The 16,113-nt window shown below is 32.9% G+C and overlaps 1 protein-coding gene across 10 annotated transcripts in view; it reads right to left on the minus strand.

Annotated features, from left to right (window-relative positions):
- LOC149796585 (uncharacterized) overlaps positions 1-16,113 on the minus strand; it is a 130,612-nt gene that overhangs the window by 38,995 nt on the left and 75,504 nt on the right. For 8 of the 10 annotated variants that reach the window (XR_016421723.1, XM_089961309.1, XM_089961310.1 and 5 more), the window contains 5 exons: positions 13,108-13,134; positions 10,897-11,091; positions 7,849-7,980; positions 7,145-7,237; positions 2,908-3,059 (listed from right to left, as the gene is read on the minus strand). Coding sequence is in view for 9 of the 10 variants with exons in the window: in XM_089961309.1 (XP_089817435.1) it covers positions 2,908-3,059; positions 7,145-7,237; positions 7,849-7,980; positions 10,897-11,091; positions 13,108-13,134 (599 nt within the window). In the remaining variant the exon portion in view is untranslated. The remainder of the gene's footprint in view (positions 1-2,907; positions 3,060-7,144; positions 7,238-7,848; positions 7,981-10,896; positions 11,092-13,107; positions 13,135-16,113) is intronic. The other 2 variants (XM_089961308.1, XM_089961312.1) reach the window with 2 other exon arrangements.

Consider the following 16,113-nt stretch of genomic DNA (forward strand, 5'->3'; position numbering starts at 1 on the left):
TTCCCAAAAATGACATTTTCATCAGTACTTTTACAATACTTGACTGGTGATGAAGCCCAATTTTTTTCCAGTGGATGTTGATTGTTCGTAAATTTGTGCTTGAATCAACCATAAAATCCATGAAAATTGTTACCCAACAATATACAGTGAATTAACAGTATTTGTAAAACCATCTGTCATGCAAAAGTCTGACAATATTGCTGGCATTAGCTTTTTCTGGTAAACTGAACATATACTAATTAAAGATCAAAGTAATGAGAATAATTATGGGTTAGAAGGTATGGTAGATTAAACATGATGAATGTGATCAACATAAATATTGTGAAATACTAATAACCATCTTTTTTTACCATCATAAATAAATACCAGTGTTGCTCCAAAAATGTGTAATCTGTACTTGATTTATTTAAGCATAATCTTCCTTTTATTGCTTTACGTATAACTGATTACAAAAAATTAATAATAGAAAATACTTAAGCTATTCCATTCACCGGTATTTTGTACTTAAATAATTCCACACACAAGCTGTCAATAAATAAAAAAGAGGTAACTGCACAGAGTATAATCATTTCCTCTTATCATTAAAATGTGAGTTCTCTCCCTTTACACATCTAGACTCAAAAAGAAAATGCCAAAAGAGCTAAATACAGAAAAATACATTATTGTTACTATTCTTTATAACTTAGTGTATATTGAAGAATAAACTCTCCTAGTAAAAAAGTGTCAACATCAGAATATCTTTATACACTCACTTTTATTAGCACCTTGACATGAAATAAAAATGGTTCAACATTTAGAAAGTAACACTTGGTGAGGTCACATTACATATCATTATATATTTCATAGTGAGGTACTGAATTATAGAAGTAATATACAAGTGGGAGAAAAGAAAATGCCACTTTTATCTCCGCAGTGGCAGTATCACTTTTGGGACTACATTCTTTATCCGTTTAAAGTATATCTGCACTTTATATGTTATTCAGAGCTTATTTCCACACTTAAGCCTATTTCATTGCTTCTTCTTTTCCTTCCCTATCTCCCCACCCAACCCCATCAGAATAAATAGATCTTAACTGTGTCAAGAGTGTTGACCCTCTGGTATACATTTATATATCAACGAAAAGGCACCATCAAGAGTGCATAAAAAAATGAACCCCAAAAAACAAACCATGCTTCAAGTATTTATTACCTTTTTGATGTTAATTTCCATAAGAATGTCAGTGACTTGACCTGTCAGTATTCAATATTCTGTGTCACCCATGCACTGTATTAGACTTAAAGACAAATGGTACACAATTTTGCAAAAACTCTTAATTATATACAGTAATAAAATTCTTTAAGCAGCAATTTTAACTGTCATCACAATCATAATCTGAAAATGATGGAGAAATCAAATATTTATTAGTGTTGATTGCAAACCAAACTGAAATTAGGGCTTAGCATCTCTTACCAAAATAATCTGCAAGCCAGTCAACATATAGACTTCAAAGCTAAAATCCTAATACAAGTTGAATCACAATCATAAAATCTGTTGTCTAGTGATGTTACACTCTGAAGCCTGTTGAAGTGTTCTGTCACCTTGCTATAGTTCCCCTCCCAGCAATGCTGACTGAATCAATCCACGCAAGAGATGTGTTAACAAACATTTTACCAATTGGAAGCATTATAAATGCATGTACAATATAAACTTGCAAATTTTTATCGATGTTACAATGCAGTTGTTAGTCATGCTGACACAGAATGGTGAAATAAATCCATACAACTCAAATGTTTTTGTTTTTAAAACTGTATGAAGAATATTTACATGTTTTGAGTAGATATAATGAAATATTTCATTCGTGAAATGGAAACATTCTGTATTGTCACCTCACTGATGAAATATTTCCTTATATCTACTAAAAGAAACAATGATAACCTGTGTACTTCAGGAACTGCATGTTAAAAGACAATCTTAAACTTGTGTTCTTTTGACATGATATAGACAAAACTTGTTGAATGATGCAATGTAACACTTGTTGCAAGCTACTCATATCATGTATTGTTCAGCTGGTGTTTAAGTTTCATCTCAAATAAAAACTTGGATAAGATTCTCTATTTGATAAACCACTGAACAACATGGAGGTCAAATCCAATTTTTATTGCAAACATAAGAATGATTACTACTACTGGTAAAACAGTTATCATAGCAAGAAAGTGGCCTTATAAGACAGGTGGCCTTTCAAGGGGGGGACTAGGTTTGTGAGATTTTAATGTGTATATAGCACGAAAGCCACATATAACTTAAAGCAGTTAATTTCTTCTTTTAAAAGGGCATTAATTATTAAAATGTTCTTCTTGCCTTAAAAACAGTTATTTCAAGGTAACATAAATTAATAGTTCTTATTCATAGGCATGAAATTTGAGTGGGATATTATTGGCATGCTCATTACAAAACCATTCAAAAATGTTATTTAAATCTTGGTATGTTATGTTCTTTCATATTTATAATATTTCTCTTTCCATTTACTCTATTTTCTCACTGCTACAGAATATTCTCCTTATTTTTTACAATCTTTCTTATTTGAATCTTCCCAACATAAAATCTTTCGGCAGTGAACTCTCCTCATTGTCGTCAAGTCGAATAACTTACTTTTTCTTCTAAAGTATTATTTCTTCATTTGCATGATGGTGTTAAAGTTTTGTAATGATTTATTCCTACGTTATTAACTGTACAGTACTACAATTTAATTTTGCAGACAAAGCTTTTGTAAACGAAAAACCTTATTATGAAGGAAGAGATGCATGTACTGTCACATGATTTTTCAGTCTTTCTCTAGTACCTTGTTTTGTTCAAAGTTGATTGTTTCTGTGTGTTTGTGTTAATCCACAAAATTGAGGGGGACCACTAAACTGACAGTCTGTACTTACTTCTATACTTTTCTCCTCATATTCTTTCATAGCCGTGATACACTGGTGTTTGGTGTTAATATTGGTGGTAACTCCATTCATGACAATTGTGTCTTGTCCATTGGGTGGATTGAATTTGATTGATGTGCCACTTGCAGCAGTTGGTCCAGAATCTGGAAAGGAAGAAATCCATGCATTTATATTTACTCTTTCTCATACAGCTGAATAAACAATCAAAGAAAATAGGAGTTCTGTTTAAAAATTTTACTTCACATGACTTGCATTCTTAGACAATCTAAAAAGAAAACTAAGCATGCTCCAATATATGAAGTAGCCATTTTTTATGTTCCATTGTAAAATTTTCCTTTTGCCCTACAAAATTCTAACACAGAGGAGGTATGTTATCAGATTATACAAATCAATGAAAGAAATTGTATAAGCTGACCAGAAATGTACAGTTAACATTCTGCAAAACAACTTGGCTAAGGATGGCTGTGGTAAGGGAAATACACATTTTAAATCTCAACAAATTCAAGGAAAGAAAGTGGAATCAAAATTACATGTTTGTGCAAGATCAAACGTGGACCAGTTTGAAAGAAAACATTGTAACATGTTATCAAAACAATTATCAAGACAACATTATGACAGCAAGAGGCCAAAAAAAGCCAAACATTGCTCATCTGGCAAACATTTGTTTATTCAGGGATAAATTTAATAATACAGCATGTGCCATGAAAGATTCGTACCAAGTTTGCTTATACCTAACTATATCATTCTAAAAAAGTTTACAATAGGTTTTCCATGTTTGCTATGAAATCTCACCTTTGCTATGGGTAGTCATACTGGACACAATTTTGACAGCATGTTTAAATTATATTTGTACCAAGTGAGATCAAACCTGGCTCAGCATGTTCAAGAAATAAGTGGGAAAAAAATAGTTGTTTTCCATCCAGCTGATAAGGAATCCACACTGCTGCTAGGGGATCCACACAAGACAAAAAAAATTTATAGCACATGTCCTAACAAGCATTTCTCTAAAGTTTGACTGGTTTAGCCTGTTTAGATTGAACCATTTTGGTTGCTCTACAATGCTGCAAGATGTGACTAAAATGGTTAAATATGCAGCAAAACAATTTAGAACTGACTAGTGAAATTTGTAAATTTACAGCCTTCTAGCGATCCAAAGAATCAAAATGCTGAAACTAGAAAATGAAATAAGTACTTTCTAATAACAAGTATATACCACATAAGATGCTAAAAACATTCAGTACATACAATTTAATTCATAGCAAAATCACCAATCAGTTGTGAAACTGACAGTTCATCTTTACATGTGACCTTCCAAACCTCCTGTCTTTAAATGACTAGTCTAATGTATGACCTGTGCACTAAATCTCAGCTAATACTACAGAAACAGAAAATTGTGAAAATGAAGACAAATATGGAAAATTTAGACAGTAACAAAATTACTGTCAGCTGAACTACCATAAAAAGATACAGTATTATTAATACATGCTACCATCTGAAGAAAATGAAACTGAAGTCCCTTTATCAGTGAGTCTGAGACCAAAAAATGCATAGAAAAATGGTTTATAGGACTCCAAACAAAATATTTAATGGTTGGTCAGACTATGAAGCAGATGATGACTGCTGACAACTAGCTGTGTATACTTCCAATTAAAAATAGCCTTATTTAGATGATGACTGCTGACAACTAGTTCTGTATACTAGCAATTAAAAATAGCCTTATTCAGATGATGACTGCTGACAACTAGTTGTGTATACTAGCAATTAAAAATAGCCTTATTTAGATGATGACTGCTGACAACTAGTTGTGCATACTAGCAATTAAAAATAGCCTTATTGAGATGATCACTGGTGCAACTAGCTGTGTATATTAGCAATTAAAAATAGCCTTATTTAGATGATGACTGCTGTCAACTAGTTGTGTATACTAGCAATTAAAATAGCCTTATTGAGATGATCACTGCTGCAACTAGATGTGTATACTAGCTATTAAAAATAGCCTTATTTAGTTGATCACTGCTGCAACTAGCTGTGTATACTAGCAATTAAAAATAGCCTTATTTAGATGATGACTGCTGTCAACTAGTTGTGTATACTAGCAATTAAAAATAGCCTTATTTAGATGATGACTGCTGTCAACTAGTTGTGTATACTAGCAATTAAAAATAGCCTTATTTAGATGATGACTGCTGCAACTAGCTGTGTATACTAGCAATTAAAAATAGCCTTATTGAGATGATGACTGCTGTCAACTAGCTGTGTATACTAGCAATTAAAAATAGCCTTATTTAGATGATGACTGCTGTCAACTAGTTGTGTACACTACCTATTAAAAATAACCTTATTTTATAATTACTCTTTAATTTGCTTCAAATAAAACCTACTGTCATCTTCTATCTTTAATTCTTTAACTATACATATGCATGCTAATATGCATAGGTATGCATGTGTGTGTACACAATTGCATTTGAATATAGATAAGCTCCTTTGTATGAAGGCCACGTGGATTAGTTCTTCAGCTAATTGTGTCATGCTCATTATTATTATTATTATTATGCAACTGATTTCTGCTCTCAAAGACCAAGACAAAATAAAAAATATAATAATAATAATAATGACTTTATTTAATGAGGGTAACACAATTAGCTAAGAACTAAACTACCAAGAGGCCATCATACAAAGGAATTTATTTATTTTAGCTGCAACTCTGAAGCCACTGGATATATTGGGCTTGAAAGAAGGAAATAGAGTGGTGATTTCTACTCTCAGCTGGAATACTATTCCAGACCAAAGTTCCAGAGTATTAGAAACCTTTTTAAAATAATTCCTTATTTGGTTTGAGAATTTTATACTGTTTGGTAGACATGGATCACAGGTGGGGAGTATTGCCAGGTAGCCTATAGTGGAATAGTGATTGTAAATATTCAAGAGCACTATTATTGTATATCCTGTACATTAATTTGGCTTTTCTCAAATGGATTCCATCTTTAATAGGTAATATTTTTAACTTAACAGCTAAATTTTCCTTGCTTTCTTTCTGGATTGATATTAGCCCAAATGCTATTTTTTGAAGATGTGCCAGCTTTGATATGTTTTGAATTACCCCATATTGTATTACAGTAGTCTAAATAGGGTTGTAACTGTTATAAAATAGTTTTCTGTGCCTTTCAGGAAGAAAATATCTTATCCTACTGAGAAGCCATAAACTTGAATTTACTTTTCTTACTGATATGTTTGATATGTTAAGTCTATGATAGGTTATTATCTACCAAAACTCCAGGTAGTCTATCATGACGGACCATTTGCAAATTTTTATTCTTCCATGTCAGACATAGTTCATCACTATCAAGATTTGTCCTTTTTCGCCATGTTGAGATATGTAATATTTTAGTTTTAACAGTATTTACCACCATGCCATTGCATGTGCACCAGTTGCCCAATTTGTTTATGGCATTCTGTAAAGAAATTTCGAGTTCATGCTTTGTGTTTTGGATGTCTGACAATGTTGTGTCATCTGCAAAGAGATCTTTAGATGATATTGAGTCCTTTAGTAAAAGTGATAGGTCATTAATAAAATAAAAAGTAATGGACCTAGAATTTAGCCTTGTGGTACCCCATATCTAATTGTTCCAGATTTGGACAGAACATTACTTATATAAACATATTGTGTTCGCTCACTTAAATATGAAGTAAACCATCTAACTGTGCTTTCATTACATTGGTATATTTTCAGTTTCTTCAAAAGGATTTCACGATCCACCATGTCAAAAGCTTTCCTGAAATCTACAAATACAGATCCTATTATTCTACCTTGGTCAAGTGCTTGAAACCATTTATCAGTTAGGGAGATCAAGGCAGACCAACAGATGACTGACTAATGGAGAACAGATGCACAGTGATACGTTACTTGGCCTTATGGCTAGATAAGCTAATATCATTGCTGCAGATAAAACATGCAAACTCAAGACCACTGCCATGATTAACTTTAGCACACATGCAGACCCTGGAAATGTTTTGGTATGGCCTATGCCTGCAGTTTGGAATTTAGACCAAACTGCAACAAAAAAATAGTATTTTCCTTTCCTACTATCTTTAGAATTCAAGGCAAGTGACAGAAAATGTTATATGCTTAGCAAAACGATGACCTCCTCTCCCCCAAAAAACATTAAGTGTTATCTGCACTTCAACTATATGCATTATTTGAGTATTTGTTATGTCCAACCAATACTACCTGATGATTGGCCAAACAATGAGCTTCCTGAACTCTGGCCGCCAAATGACAAACCACCTGTGGATACTGCATTATTATTAGCACCAAAACCTGCTGAAGAAAAGTGTAAAAATTGAAATATACATTATACAAATGAATCTCAATATGGTTTCCTTCAGTGTGCAATTTTTTATATTGTATTTATTAGTCACTTGCTTCTTCTCTACATTTCACTACCAAAAGCACCATGCCATGTACATATGTTTTGTAACAAAATATCTTCTTTCCCTTCTTAGTAGGATAATTATCTCAAAATCATAGATATTATCTACATATCTACAATCATAGTTCACACTGTAAGACAAATGATTTTAATGAGACATTAATACCATTAAAAATAAATTCCTTGAAAAATATTTTAACAGCTTATAGTCACCAACTACAGAAAATAAACACACATATCTTTATGCCAGAGCTTTCTCAATGAAATAGTAAAGCAATTATAAAAAACAAAAACATATTCCAGAGAACCCAGTGTCTCACCTGCATTTGTATGTCGACACATCCTCATCATATCAGACTTTTAAAAAAATTAACATTACGGATGCCACTAGAAAAGTGATACCTATGTCTCACCATAATAATACAGGTGAGATGATATCGTTCTGTAAAGTTAAGACAGATGGCTACAACAATTCTGATATGTGCCCTGAAACTGGACTCACCACTAAATCCAGGTGTCTTTGCACCAAATGCAGTATTGCTGACAGGTGTTGCAAACAGGCCTGCTGCTGTCGACTGGTTATTCTGACCAAACAGGCCACCTGATGCACTGGGAGTTGAGCTTGAGCCAAATACTGAAAACAGTATCTTCACTATTGAGTATGAATTAGAAAAATAGTGTATGTTACTCTACTTTGCCTCAATGTGAACATAACATGGTTGATACAGCCATTTTATCAAAAAATTCAAGCATTTTTCAAGAAATTGTTTACAAAATATTTTTATTCACCATAATTAACTGTCTAAATGCAATAAACTAATGTGTGAGAAGTCCACAAAGTTTCACACAGAAGTATTTCATTCTGAGACATGAAATCACTTTTTTCACCTAAGCCAATAAAAAGACACTGCTTAGCTTAACGGATTTGGAGATGTGTGTGGAGGGGTGCATGTGTGCAGTCACCTCACCTGCATCAGATTGGAAGATAATAATCTTATTTGCTGGAGTTTCTAACAGAGTTTGTTTTTATGTTGAATCAAATACAATAAATTCATTCCTACAATTGATGCTTCACTATCTTTGTTCTTTTACTCTTGACATCGTAGTTTCACCTATCAATCCTACATCAATTTTATTTTATGACAATGACTACACATAGCTCATTGTTTATTACTTGGCCACCTTACACAGATATAGTGCTTAAAGTAAACATGTTTGAAAACACAATGACATTTTTTTATCAGCCTTAATTATCAAGTCAATACACAGGCCAAAGCATCCATTCAGTTAAACATCAGAAGGGTATAATCCCAAACAAAGTTGAGAATTAACAAGCACATACAAATAAAGTCTTGCTGAATATGTAAGTAACCCAACTTGGAAGTATAATGCTAGGACAAATGAGTTTCTCACTTTATCTATGGAACTCTCAATGTTTTTTTTTTATCAGCAAATTACAATTTTCCAATGAAATATTTAAATTTCAAGAATGTTTCAAGGACTACTTAGCATTTTCAAGAACTTTCACAGTACTTTTTGGACGAAATCTCAAATTTCAGTCATTTTTCAAGGCAACCACCAAAATTCAAGCATTTTCAAGATTGTGTGAACCTGACCAAGGACAAGCCCTGTTTTGATCTAACTGAACCAGTGTAATGAAATATTACATAGGAAACTGCTACATGAGTACCTATAACAAGGATTAATTCCCATGTTGAAAATAACTTCATACTAAACTGTTCTCTGACTGCTTTGTATGGCTTCAGCTTGCCTTCTGATTCAAATACTGTCCATGTTTTCATTATGATCTCTACAAGGAGGACAATTCATGGAACTTGTAGTTTTCTTTCCTGAATGCTGCAAAATTTGTATGTGTTGTTCAAATGAAATTGATGATACAAATACAATTGGAGAGCCATGTTGTGGATTTTTCTTATTTCAATCAGTCATAGCTTTAGGTTTCATAGTTCGTGACATAGTGAAGCCATGGCAGTTCATTTAGCAGAGCATCAGATTCATAATCCAAAGGTCAAGGGTTCAATAAATGGGACATTTTCAACACTATAATTGGGTAAATTCCATAATCAACATTGGTATATGCTCATTTGTTTCCTTCATTAACTTTGCATTGTCAGAATCATTCAGTATTTTATGATATTGAACTTGCGTGCAACTTCATATTGCACTCATAAAGGAACTACAGTGTACTTTCTATTGTAAACAAACAATGTACGCAGATGGCCATCACTTTTTGTAAACAAATCATGTACACTCACATAGTAGGCTGTTTTTGTTTTGGTTGATCACATTTGTTTCTGAATGAACTAAAGCAGATGTTTCGTGGACTGCCACATACCAGCTGCTTTGCTACATTCCATGTTAACTTTTTTGATACAATGTTTCGGATTTAGGCAGGGGATGCCAGATTTCATAAAATTGCTGGATACCTACAAATAACATGCAAGTGACTAGGCATAAAATGTCTTCTTTAGCTGGTAATAAGAATGGCAAAAATATACTTACAGTTTTACATCCTGAATTTCCTTTCTTAGTTCTGAAAATCTGAATTACATGAGCTATGTCATGGGTTCTCAAGCTTGATTATACATTTCAAAATTGTACTGTAATTTGGACTATATTCCAAGAGCAATTACATCCTCCTTACTGCACAGGGGTTCTTATCATTGCTTACAATTGACCTGTCATACATAAACTATATAATAACTAGTTATTATATAGTATTTGTATGACAGGTCAATTGTAAGCAACGATATGAGTCCCTGTGCCTTATGAAACTGAAAATGAAATAAACATTAAATTCCATAGTGTCTTTTTGATAATTGCAATTCAAAGACTTCATATTTTTCTCACATTATGATTTCAAATATTCAATGACAGAACAGAAACACACTTGCAGATGTCAACACACTTCTCCCTCGCTATTTCAATCCATTGTATTTCATGTAGAATTTGCAGAGATGAATCCAGTCCATAATCACAACATTTCATAGAATTGACAAAAATACCAAAATCTATTCATTCCAGATCAAATGGAAAAGTTGTTGCAATGTGCAGTCATTCACAATATCAATCTAAATTTCAATTTTAAGTAGACCAAAAAGCCATTTTCTTTCAAAAGTTATGTCTAGCACGTGACTAAGTTCAAATTTATCTGGGCTGTGTTATGTGCGCATTAATAATGTTGTTGCTGTGTAATGATGAATCTGCACTTGTGTATTTAGTTTGGAATACAGCATACATTCAGTTACTTTGTTTCTTGTAGTGTATTTTGTTTATATAATTAAGCCTTAGGTAGAATAAGAAAAATGAGCATATAATAAAAACGTTACTGCATTTCTATGGGAAAATATGAACTCGTTTTGTCGGATGGATATACTGCTCTCCCAAGGTCGTGCAGTATTCCATCTGAAAAACTCGTTCATATTTTCCCATAAAAAATGCAGTATATAGTAAATACAAATTTTCTTATCTTAAAGTTTAAAGATGAAGAAACCAACAACTTTTACAGGTAACATGCAACGTTACTTACAAAGGCCTGTGTTCTGATTCTCTCCAAAAGTAGTAGTCTGCTGGACACCTCCAAATAGTCCAGTAGCAGTGCTCGAACTAGTGTTTTGCCCAAAGAGGCCCCCAGTGGGGGCTGGAGTGTTTGATCCAAATCCTGGTGTACCAAATCCTGCAGATGTACCCGTGGTTTTTGCAGGAAAGGTACTGGTATTACCTCCTTATGCAACGAACCATGAAAAAATGGCAAATGCAATGTAATCTTCATAACACCAACAACAAAAAATCTTAATTTCAGATAACTATAATCTCTTCAATGATGCAACATGTACTGGTACAGGTTTAATTTTTAAGTAACTTACTGGAGTTTTTCGCTAACAGATTTTGGCCAGAGTCTTTATAAAAATTGTTGTACAAAATATCAATTAAAAACAAGACAATAAAAACTAGAAATTAACTATGACGTTTGACAAAAATGGCCAATTCCTTAAAGGCAAATTTCAAAGAATTAATTGCTGACATTGCCTAGTAGAAGATATGTGTTCAAGATGCAGCTCATATATACAACTGTGTCATTTACATATATAAAAAGCTTAATTTATTCAACTACCATCAAATGTTTACAAAATCAGTAAACATGCATGTAAATGAACATGCATACAACTATCATGGATACAGAATATACACTAGCCCAGTAAATTATATATTTAGACATCTCTGTTGAATGTAGCCTGTGTTGTAGAATTTTTCCATTAAGTCTTTTTCTTAAGGTACGTATCAGGGTTTTACTCTAATATGGTAAAGCTAGGAATAAAAATACAGCTGATGAGAACTGGTTTTAGAGCACATTACACAGCATTGCACATAAGGTTGATAAACAGATATTATGCTAATAAAAATTACTGTCAAACTACAGTATTTACCTTTAAACATGTTTGTTAACAGAAAATTGATTATCATAGCAACATTATAAAGAAACAATGCTCCAAGCATGTAAGCCATTGCATCTAAGACATCATAGATTCTACAAAGCACTCCATTATCAATTATTCTGTGTACAAATATGCAAAAGTAGAAACAAAATCACAACAATCTGATGGATGTTTTACTGAAACTGTCAGATATATTAAAAAACCCACATCATACAAAGTGAATCCTGCAAAAACAGGAGATAACAGACATACAACAAAGGAAATAATTGCATACTGCACAAGGTAAGACATGCACAAGGTAAGACTTGCACATCATAGCAGTTATCAGCTGTTCAATAAGGCCTAATGGGTGGAGTACAAAATGTTTAGAATCTAATATTTGGGATTAAATGTCATCGCTTCAGTTCCTGCAAGCCATGTGCATGTTTAGAAATTTTGGTAAAGTTGCAAGTTCAGATAAAGAGGAAGATGGGGTCCAGAACTACTGGCCACATTATGTAACAATCCTCAAAAATATAGTGAGAATCATGGTAGAGCATGACTGATACAAAACTTTCATGACAGAATGTATGGGTGTATGGGTTTGGGGCAAATAATGTTTTATAAAGGAAATGAAGATATAATAAAAGCTTCATATTGTTTTATAACAAACATTAATATCATACAACTGACAGACCAATTCAAGTACAACTGTTGGCTTTAGGTAAATGGGTCCAAAGTAGTTATATCAGGGATCACATCTCAGCTGACAGACCAATTCAAATACACCGATCACTCGATAACTCACAAATGGGCTTAAAACATTGTGTCTGACATAGATCCTACTTTAAAAATAGAAAACACTCCAAAAACTACATAGAAAATAGCAAACCAACGTTTGTAACTAAAACCTTGGTATATTCCTAACTTTTTCATAAAAAAAACAGATAGTACCCAGACATTTGAATCAACATCACAACGTTCTCAACTACGAACAATAAGTCGTATATTTTGGTACATTTCTTTTTCAAACAATGTTCTCAGTGCACAGTTAATAACAATATTCAGCAAAATTTTTATCAATACAAACACCACTAAGACTTCCTTTAGGCAAATTGCAAGCCATTCACAAAATTCAATAACTGTAGATGATGGGCTAATTGAGTTATTTGTAAATGAAATCTGTAGCAGACAGATGAATGGACATCACAACAAAGTATACTCCATCTTATGACATATAAAAAATATAATTCATTTCAAGCAATGGAGTAAATTATCAAATCTATTAAATTTAGATATATTGAGCTACCAATTAAAATACATACCAAATGGCATGGAGGTTCCAAATGTGTCTGGAATAAATATACTTATTATTAGAAATGAAACCAAATAGATAAATTACAAACCAAGATAATTCTTTGATACAGTGAAAACAAGAGACTCAAGTGTGCCTAATATATTTCCATGTCTTAACATCTGACCATTACATTTAGCTGCTTTATGTAATATTGTAAGAACAATGCCTATGTAAACTACATCCCAAACATTATATTATGTCAATTTTACCTGTTTAACTAAATCATGATAAAAGAAGTCAAAACTATGCATATTCTCTCCAAGATCCTGATATATACTCATTTATGACCAGAAACAGAGTCGCTAAAGCATTGACAAGTGTGTATGTGTGTGATTTGGATTTTTAACAAAGCTTTAACAAATTTTCAGTCATATCACTATGATTTCAGCAGTGTGGTAGTTTATAGTGGTATCTAGCACTGGGGCATCATGCTGCAGACATGTCCCATCCTGACACATTATCCTGATACCAGGCCAAAAAGTCCAAACACTAACCTCTTAATGCTGAGCACCAAGCGAGGCAGCTGCTAGTATAATTTTTATAAGTCTTTGGTATGGCTTAAGCAAGGTTCAAAGCTGTGACCTCCTGCATCCAAGACAGATGCTTTAACCACTTAGGCCACCAGAACAGTCACTGACAAGTTTAGCCCAACAGGTATAAAATCATTTCATGAACATTATTAACCCTTTTAGGTGCTGACAAGATTTGGTTAGTGGTGTTAGCATTGCCACACATCAAATGCAAAAAAAAAGTGGAAAGGAAATTTCAAATTATGAAGGTTGATCTTGGCAACCCATTCAAAACAGCATGGCACCCTAGTCTGGGGTCGCAAGTCATGGGTTAAGAACCACTGCACTAACATGTATTGAGCTTGTTCCTAACTCCACTCATCCCAAATATTGGTATTTAAGCCAGTTTACCCAACCTGATAAAAACATGATCAGAAATAGTCTCTAGAGTGAAAACAAGTGCAGCCAATCACATGCAAGATCACAGCAACAATTTGCATGGACCCTATGTATTATCAAACTCATGAGAGATCTTGATGATATAATCATTCCATGCAATGCAATCATGATAACAAAAAACATAAAAATCTTTATTTCAGATAACTATGATCTCTTCAACGATGAGAAAATTTACTGGTACAGGTTTAATTGTTAAATACGTTCCTAAAGCTTTTCACTGACATATTCTGGCTATAGGCTTTATAAAATACTATTGTACAAAATATTAATTAATCATGAGATATCCAAAAACTAATGAATTCGAAATGAACTATGACTTTTGACATAAAAGGTCAACTCCTTAAATTTAAAATCATGCACAAATTTTTCTCTCCAAGATTTAGTTTTTGACATTGCCAGGAGCAGATACATTTTAATGATGCAGTTCTCCCTCGTAAACAATGCTGTAACATTTACATGTGTAAAAAGCTTAATTTAGTTAACTGCCTGCACATTTTTACAAAGTCAGTTAAGGATGTAACCAAACATGCATGTGACTGTCAACGAACTACCCATTCCAATTAAATAAATATTACCTCATCTCTGATTAAGAAGACTGTAATTAGTGGGATTATTCTTCTCATATAGTATGTATCTAATTTTTATATCTAATGCTAGGGAAAATCTCATGAGAAATGATTATGGTGCATATTACAACATCATATTTCAGGTTGATCGACTGATAATGCTGAGGAATGTTCCAGTAAAAAATACTTGGGATGCTGGGAAGGGACTTTCAACATGAAGTAATCAATGATAGATGCAATTTAGAGTTTTACATTATTCTCATATCAACTCTTTGGATAATCATACTACCCTAGTGGCATATATTAAAAACTGCCTTCCTTGGGTACCATGTATATTTCAATGGAAAACAGCCCGATAAAAAAATGTCAAACTTCAGTATTTACCTTTTAACACGTTTGTTAAAAGAAACATGATTAAAAACATTTTATTATAAAGAAATACCATTTCAAGTTTGTATGGCATTGTACAGATTCTTAGTCACTGATCCTATTAAAGCATCACATTATCAATTATTTCAACATGTCTGCAGCATGATGCCCCAGTGCTAGACATCACTGTGAACTGTCACACTGTAGACATCGTAGCGATATGACTGAAATTTTTTTAAAGCTACGTTAAAAATCAAAATCACACACACACACACACACACACACACATTCAAACATTATAACTTGGAAAGGTTCTCAAATTACAGTAAAACTTTGATAACTGAACAAACTGATCACCATATATATCTTGAATATCAGCCTCAGTTAAAAACCATTTCTGCCTAGGAAATCAGAAAACCCAAAACAACAGAAAGGTAAAACATAATATTTGGAGCTGAAACACTTGGAGTTTCAAAGTTCTATCTGTCAGTGCTTTTGTATGCATTCTTAAAGGAAGTCCATAAAAGAATTACTTGGAATAAAACAAAACCTGCGTCACAATCTTCTATTTGTTACCAGAGCTCTACATGAGCAATGTATTTGTCCCTTTTATGCTGATAAAATAACTTAAAACACAAAGATATTTTTGATAAATTAAAATGGCAGAAAATAGTTAATCCATTTTAGTGTAAGCTATTTACAAAACTACCAATGACAGTCAGAATTCTGAGATGGCAATTCAAGTTGACATTCCCAATTTATTGCATTAAGTTACCAATCTTACACATGTCCTGTACACTGAATGTACTGTAATAACAAAACCACTGTAAACTATCTCAAAAACTTTACATAATGTTGATTTTACCTCGTTTACTATATCCCAATGAAAAAAATCCTCTCTAATGATAAAGACATGATTGATTTGAATAATTTCCCACAAACAATTGAATGTGTCCACCATCGTGATATAAATCCATATAATATCAGAAATTGTCATTAAAGTGTTCACAAGTTCCATCATTCAGATGCAAGATCACCTCATTAATATGCATGGATCTTTCCTACACATTC

The sequence above is a fragment of the Sinohyriopsis cumingii genome, chromosome 6 (genome assembly GCF_028554795.1).
Source record: "Sinohyriopsis cumingii isolate HCF-2022 chromosome 6, ASM2855479v2, whole genome shotgun sequence".
NCBI lineage: Eukaryota > Metazoa > Mollusca > Bivalvia > Unionida > Unionidae > Sinohyriopsis > Sinohyriopsis cumingii.